The sequence below is a fragment of the Marmota marmota genome, unplaced genomic scaffold (genome assembly GCF_001458135.2).
Source record: "Marmota marmota marmota unplaced genomic scaffold, marMar, whole genome shotgun sequence".
Taxonomy (NCBI): domain Eukaryota; kingdom Metazoa; phylum Chordata; class Mammalia; order Rodentia; family Sciuridae; genus Marmota; species Marmota marmota.
Window position 1 is genome coordinate 2,335,063 of NW_025999962.1, and position 7,852 is coordinate 2,342,914.

General features: G+C 62.1%; 1 protein-coding gene across 1 annotated transcript in view; it reads left to right on the forward strand.

Moving 5' to 3' along the window:
* Positions 1-7,852, forward strand: part of Celsr1 (cadherin EGF LAG seven-pass G-type receptor 1) — a gene marked incomplete at its 5' end in the record, with an annotated part of 118,999 nt that overhangs the window by 64,752 nt on the left and 46,395 nt on the right. The window contains one exon of the mRNA XM_048802972.1: positions 148-236. Coding sequence (XP_048658929.1) covers positions 148-236 — 89 coding nt within the window. The remainder of the gene's footprint in view (positions 1-147; positions 237-7,852) is intronic.

Below are 7,852 nucleotides of genomic sequence, written 5' to 3' on the forward strand. Positions count from 1 at the left end.
CCCCCCCCCCCCGTGCCCTTCGAGGTTGGGGTGGAGCCCCCTTGGCGAGGGGAGGGAGCACGTGCGTCTGTCCAGCAGCCTGGAAGCCGCCGAGGTCCCCGCGAGGCCCTGCTCACCTGCCTTCTCTCCGGTCGTCCCCTGGTGCAGGTGAGACCACCACCACAGTGGCGCCGCAGGTCCCTGGAGGCGTGAGTGACGGGCGGTGGCACTCCGTGCAGGTGAAGTACTACAACAAGGTAGGACCCGCAGCCTCCGCGGCTGGGCTGCCACTGGGCCCGGTGGCGTTCCTGTCTAGGACAGTCGTTCTCTGAAATCTAAAAGCGCCCCTCCCTGTGCTGGTCGGCAGGAGGCAGGACAGGGACCCAGAAGCACATGACGCCAGGGCGGGAACAGAGCCGCAGCTGCGGTCCCTGCTGTTGAAATTCCCAGCCGCGGGGACGCAGCCCCGGCCTGGGCCGATTCCTGGGCACTGTAGAGGGGGGTGTCCGTCGGAGGCCCTCCCTCCTGAGAGGCCACAGCGGGAGGGGGTAGTTTTTAATTTCTCCTCCCTGGGTGGTGTCACCTCCCGCCAGTGGCCTGAGGGCACGGTGCCCACCTTGCCCCCGCCTCTCGCTCTTTCTTCCCCTGATGGTCATTGCTGTCCCTCTGCCTCCCAGGGCTGCCCCCCTGGACATCCCATCATGTTCCAGTGACCCCAGACAGGTTCCAAGAGGTGGTCCTGCATGGTGGCCACAGGTCTCCTACTGTCCCTGGCTGTGGTGGTGCAATGCAGGCTCTGCAGCCTCCTCCGTGACGAGGAGGGCCCAGGGGACAGGCTGTTGGGCCCAGGGGACAGGCTGTTGGCACCTGGGTTGCTGTGTGCCGGGGACATGGAGGAGGGCAGGTGGCAGTGTCTGTGGTCTGGCTGCTGCAGGCCCCGGAGCGCCTGCTGCCCTCCCCCCAGTGGGGCCACGGTGCCTGGCAGGCCACGGTCACCTGAGGAGGAGCTGGGCGGGCTGGGCAGGGGAGGCGGGTGCCTCTGCCTGTGGCGTCCATCTGGCCTCGGTGTCCTGTGTCAGGGGCTGGAATCTTGTCATGACTGGGACAGTCACAACTGTGTCACGGGTGCCTGCCTGCATGCAGGGGTCGTGTGGCCTTGGGGAGGCAGGGATGGCGTCACCCTGTGCCCCTCCCCAGCCCCTTCCCCAGGGCTGGGGTGGAAAACCTGGTCTGGGCTCTTCTTCGATGGCATCTTCACCCACGATGCGCCTTCCCCAGTGGCCATCCCAAGGTTCTCCTTCCCATCTCAGCTGCTCTGAAGAGCAAGCTCCTACCTTTCTGCAGGGTCCCCAGGACCCCCGCGGGAACGGGTGAGTCCTGCTCCCCCCACCCAGGAGAAGATCCGTCCTGTGGCCCTTTTCTCTCCATGTGGGGCCTAAAGGACAGCCACCCCCTGGGCACACAGGTGTCGCAGGACACTGGAACCCCCTTGAGGAGGGGTGGGTCCCCATGTCCCCACTGAGTGTCCCCTGAGCTCAGTGACTGTTCTGCCTGACGCCAGGCCTGGGTCTGCTCCGGCAGGGAGCCCAGACAGACCGGGTGCTCCTGCTTCCTGTCCAGGTCATCTAGACAGCTTTCCTAGGTGCAGCAGACCAGGGAGCCCAGGAGCAGGTGCAGAGCCCCCGGGGGCAGGCACACCTGGCCGGGGCGAAGACCAGGGTGCCGCATCCCGGCTGGCTGGGCAAACTAACAGGGGGGTGACGAGGAACTTGTGTAGACTGATACAGCAGGAGTGGGAGCCGTTTATTGTAGGACAGGAGGGGTATAGATACATTCCACACAGCTGATCTTAATTAACATCAACTAGATACAGCAGCCAACCAATCAGGAATCTCCACACTTAATGGCTCGCTGGCGTGACTTCACAAACCACTCCCTCTGGCAAAATGCCAGGCGCCATCCTGACTTGTTTACAGACCCTAACACCGGGGGTCTGTGGTTTTGCCACCCACATATGACCTGGCTTTTGTCCTGGTTTTGCACACGCCCCTTGCTGGCCCCTGGCCCCAGGGCTGACACATTTCAAGAGTATCTGCTGGGCCACCTGGACGTGCCCCCTGGAGCCCTGGTCTTCCCGTGGGCACAGCTGCCAGGGTCGGCTTCCAGTGGGCACAGGCTCGTCGGGGGGGGCAGAAGGCATGGTGGGCCCCGAGCTGCACACATCAGGACCACAGCAGTCGCCACCCACGGGCGCTTTCCCTCCTGCCTGTTCCAGAATCATCCAGGCCTCAGGCTGTCTGCGGGTGGGGTGAGTGGGGGAGGCCGAGTCAGCCTCGGTTCCCCCGGGCACTGACGGACACACCTGATAATGACCACAGCAGTGTCGTGTCCAGCGGTTGAGTAGGCCTGGGCCCTCTGCCCAGGCGCTAGTTCACCTCTTGGCCTGTTCTAACACCAGGCGCGTCAGCCAGGCCCCCGCCTGCCCCCGCCTGCCCTCCCAGGCAGCTCTTCAGAGTGAGCACACCTCGCAGAGGGCCCTGGAGTCCCTGGGGAAGAGGGACCTCGTCAGGCAGGAAGGTCAGCAGGGGGCTGGGTTCCCTGGCCACACCTCCCTGTGCAGGGCTGGTCCGTCAGCTGGTCAGCGGCTCCCAGCACAGCCCTGGCCCGGCTGTCCCTCTCTTGCCTGAGGCTGCTTTGGGGAGGACACCTAACAGCCTCACATTGCTGTTAGGCTCCAGCGTGTGGCTCCAGTGGGCCCCACAGTGGGAAGCTCACGGGGACCGGGAGCCACCGTCGTGGGGGGCCATGCGTTCCTACGTGGCTTCTCTCAGAGCGGCGGCTCTTACCTGTCCAGGTGCAGAGATGTCCTTGGAGTGCCCGGGGCCGGGCAGGACTGTCAGGCTGTGGCAGTTCCCAGGGAAGGAGGGAGGGAGGGAGGGAGGGCTGCCGGCCCCACGTCAGGATGTGCCAGGGACACTGGGCAGAGGGACCTGAAGAGGTGGCTTTCCTTGCTGGCTTCACGCTGTCCCCTGGTCACTGGCGCAGGACCAAGCCCGGGGTTCCCAGAGTCTGACTGCATGGGCTTTCAGCAGAGGGCAGCCCCTGCAGCCCCTTCCCCGTGCGCTGGCCGTGCCGAGGGGCCGCGGGCTGCCCAGGCGCCCTCCTTCCTGAGAGCCTCGGCCCGTGCTGTCGCCGCAGCTGGGTTCCTTCTGGGTTGTGAAGAAACTGTGTTTAGGAGCGTGGGCCTCCGGCCCTCCAGTGGAAGGAACGCTGGGCATGGGGCGTCCAGTGCCCTCCCTGCCCTCGCGCTGACCGCCCTCCCAGCACACTTCCGCCTGACTCCCGTCTGCTGTGGTGGGCTCCGTCCTGGACGTGCTGGGTGCAGGAGCTCCCTCCTGCTCCGAGGCCGCCCACCTCCTGCCTGGGCAGCTTCAGGGACCCTCCCTGTGTGGGCTGGTGGGGGGCCTCGGAGCCTCCAGGCTGGCTTACTGGTCAGGGTTCCCTTGGGAAACGATGGAACATGCGGACGGGATGACCCCAGCAGGGTTTATTTACAAAGGGACGGGCAGGCTATGGGTATCAGCCAGGGGCAGTGTGGACCCAGGGCTGGTGGCAGGGGCAGCAGAGGTGTGACGACCCTCAGTTCTGGAGGTACAAGCACAGTGGGCAGGTGGACTGGAAGGAGAGGGTGATGACCTGAAGCCAATCCAGAAGGCTGTGACCCTCATCAGTGAGGGACGCAGTGGGCGGACCTCTGGTGCCCTCCATCCCTCTGTCCTCCTCCTGGGCTCCCATTGGCTGAGGTCCTCCAGAAGCCAGAGGCCAGGGAACCCTCCCTCCCTCCCCAGGTGGGAGCTGGCAAAGTCGGGGTCTTTTTCTTTCTGCTTGATGACATTGTAAACGAGAAGACCTGTCCATCTCATTCACCTTCCACCCAGCCCGAGTGTTGGGGGCGGACCTTGTTCCGGGAGACCTCTGCCTGCCTGTTGAGCTCTGCCCACCTGCTCCCGTGGCCACCAGGGAGGTGATCTGGAGTCTCTGTGGCCATCGCCCACAAACATTCTCCCTGGGTCTTTTGTGAAAGACGGTTGAGAATTTCAGCCACCTGTAAACATTGGCTGAAAAGCATTTGAAATTATTTCTTCACACTGAGACTCAAGTCTGCCGTCTGGCTTCTTCTCAGTGCTGCTCTAGCATCACCCCTCAGCCACACACACCTGGGTGTGTGTTCTGGGAGCAGAGGTTGCCCCGTGCAAACAGCTCTGGGTGGGCGTCTCTTCCCCTCCTGGACTGGACGGCCCCTTCCAACCATCACTGGGCAGTTGTTCCTCACTGAGGACCTCTGGTGGCCGTCTGTGGAATTACGTCAATACCCCTTGTCTGGCTCCAGCGTGGGGCTGGGGCACAAGCTATCCATAGGCTCCTGGGGAAAGGACAGCCCCTGCCCGCCTTGGCCAGGCACCATGGAGTGTCCTCCAGGGCCAGACGTGCCTGCCTGGGTTTCCCAGGACCGCTCCTGGTTGATGAGAAGCGTGGACAAGCTGGGGAGGGATGTAGGCCTGGCTTGGACACTTGGGCAGGCGGCCCCGGGGCCTGGGGTGTGGTGGGGCGGGTGTGGGCAGTGAGTGGGCTGTAAGGCAGGGCCAGGTCTGTGGGGGCTTGCATGAAGAAGGGATTCAGGAGGAGGGGCACGGGCCGAGCAGGTTTCTCCACCTCGCACTATTGGTATTTGGGGTTGGATGATTCTTCTTCTGGAAGGGCCTGCATTGGGTGGTATCCCTGGCCACTAGCTGAGAGCCACCAGTTATAGTGGAAACCAGAATGTCCCCAGTCATTGTCAAATATCCTCCGAGGGACATTTGCTCTGCTGGAGAAGCACTGGGCTGGAGGGGTGAATCAGCAGTGGGAGGCTCAGATGACGGGGACGGGATGGTCGAGGCTCGAAGGCAGCCTGGACGTTCTGGTGCAGGTTGTCTTCAAGGGCCAGAGGCATTCAGAGGCCCTGCCTGGGGGCCATCACTGTAGTGGCCGTGGTTCCCCTGGTGGCCACGTGAGCTAGGGAGGCCTGCTGTCTGTAGGGTGCGTGGCCTCCTTGCCCAGCCTGGCCTCTCTGGGCCCAGGCAATTCCAAGATGGCATGGGGCGGTCTTTGGTGCAGTCTGAGTGTGTTCATGGGGACACCATGGCCACGGATGGGATGTGCTGCTCCCCTCTGCACTGGGATCTCGCCTTCTGAGGGAGCAAAGGATCCCCGGGCTCCAGGTTTTCGTGACTGCGGGGTGACCTCTAGATGTGGTGTCCTTAGGAGTTGCTCACCCTGGCTGGAGTGTGCACCCTTTGCTTATCTGCCTTGTTTTTCCTGCATGTGAAACCCCAAGGTTCCCAGGACTGCCACTCTGACCCCGGCCCCTGGCGCCTGGAGCCGTCTTCCCGGGCCCTGTAGGTGCGCCACCTGGTGGCCTAAGAGCCGTGTGGCCTCCCTGGTGACCCCCTGCACCTGTTCCCTTCCCTCCACTTCCGTCTTCCTGGCTTCATCAGACATTCATGGAGGGCCTGCCACATGCCAGGCACTCTTCTGGCAGTAAAATCCTGTTACCTGCTGGGTGCGGTGGTGCACATCTGTAATCCCAGCAGCTCAGGGGGCGGACGCAGGAGGATGGCAAGTTCAAGGGCAGCCTCAGCAACTGAGTGAGGCCCTAAGCAACTCAGTGAGACCCAACTCAAAATAAAAAATAAAAAGGGCTGGGGAGGGGCTGGGGCTGGGGCTCAGTGGTGGAGCGCTCGCCTAGCACGTGTGAGGTCCTGGGTTCCATCCTTAGCACCACATAAAAATAAATAGAGTAAAGGTATCGTGAAAAAAATTCTTAAAAAAGGAGGGTCTGGGATATGGCTCAGAGTAGCCCTGGTTTCGATCCCTGGTACCAAAAACCTCTCCAGACCAATGTCCCTCCCGACATCGACTCCTGTTCACGTAGATGCCCCTGCATGTGTGTTTAAAGGGTCTGGATTCATAAGGGCTCCAACTGGGGACAGGTGGCCTCAAGTGGCTGAATGGCTAAACAGCAGGTTGGTCCACACTGGGGTCGTGGAACACTACTGAGCAGTGGGAAGGAGTGCACAGCTGAGCGCCAGACGTGGGCACATCTCCAGAGACTCAGGCGCATGAGAAAGGCCCATCGCATAGGTGCCACCCTCGGGCTTCATTAGTGTCCTTAGAGTGACGCGGTGATAAGGATGGAGCACGGGTACCTTTCTCAGGGGGGCAGGGGATGCTGCAGGAGGGGACGTCCTTGACATCAGCGTGTCGTCTGGGCTCGGCCCCACCCTGTGGTGGGATCAGGTGGAGGGAAGGCAACTGTTAGTTTGACAGTTGTGTGTGCGAAAGTGAGCTCACATCACTGAACACAGAGAACTTTTAAAGGGTACAGAAACACACACTGGTGTGTGCGCATTATTCTTCTGAAGGTGTCCCTGTCCTCTCCAAAAACATGAGCCTGTTCAGAGCATCCATCAGATGGCCTCTGCTGGGCCACAGTCCACCCCGCGGTGTGGCGTCTTAACCTCTGATAGTTATCCATCCACTGGATGGAGTAGCGTGGCCCCTGGTTCTTCCTGTCTGTGTAGTTCAGCGGGCTCTTCTAGAACAGCCTCGATCCTGTGCCCAGGGTGTTAGAGGTGGCTGTCGGGGTCTGTCCTCTGGCAGGCTGTCCAGGCTGTCCACGAGGCTGCCAAGGTGGACTGGTGCTTGCCGGGGCTCCTGCGTGTCACCCCTGCTCGGGTCAGAGTCTGATCACGTGGCCACGCTGGCCTCTAGGTCTGAGTGATGGGCTTGTTGGCAGGAGCCCGAGTCCCAAGGCTGTGGTGGGCAGAGACGTGCCCCTGAGTTGCGAACAGGCAGGAGACATCGGGTCAGGCGTGTGGGAGCCATTTCAGCCTCAAGTTTTCTGTTTCTTTAGGCCATCATCAGGTTAAAACTGTGCGAGGTACAAAGAACTAAACGTCTGTGAAGTTAATTGAGCGTTGTGAGGCCCTCCCAGATGCGGGCTTATCGTCTCACCCACCCTGGCCGGGCCAACAGAGGGGGCGCGAGGTGTCTCATGGGAGCGTGTGGGATGCACCCCGGGTTCAGCGACCATAGCGGTGGGCTTCCTACTTGTGCAAGCCCCTCTCCCGGGCCAGGCGGGGATTCCATAAAGATCGGGTATCGACATTTCCATCAGGTGACATTCCACCAGTCCTGGGGGATCACGGGGTGGTTCTGAAAGGGCTTATCCTTCATCTCAGGCTCGGAATGTTCAATGCCTCCCTTGAAGCCGAGCACAGCAGGTAATCAAAGCCCGCGGAGGGGCCCCGAGTGGCTGGGAGCAGTGAGAGGAGAGCGTGGTGCCCAGCTCTGCACGGGCGGACACACCCTTCCTGCGCTGGCGTCCTTTCCTAAACAAGACCTCATCAGATGGAGACAGCCACCTGCCATGGAGAAGTGCAGCCCCACCCTGGGGCCTTTGTGTCCCAAACCCTGTTGTGGAAAGTCACCGGGGCTGGGCGGCTCTTCGTGGGGTGCTTCCTGTCTGGCTGGTGGCCACTCTTCCCTCCAATCTGTCTCATCGTCCCAGCCCACCCCCTCCACGCGCACCCAGGGCCTTGGTGTGCAGGGTCCTCCCAGGACCCCTGGCACTGGGCAGTGTGCCCTGACTGACGCCCACCCGGTGCCCACTGGGAGGAGGAGGCCCAGGCCGTCTTCACCCACTGCGTGTCCGGGGCTCTCATGGAGTTGCCCAGGGCCGTGACGTGCCCCCATCCGTCCCTACCCGACTTCCTCCCCTCTCTTTGCTCTTTGACCCACAGCACTTGCTCCCCACCCCCCACCCACCACC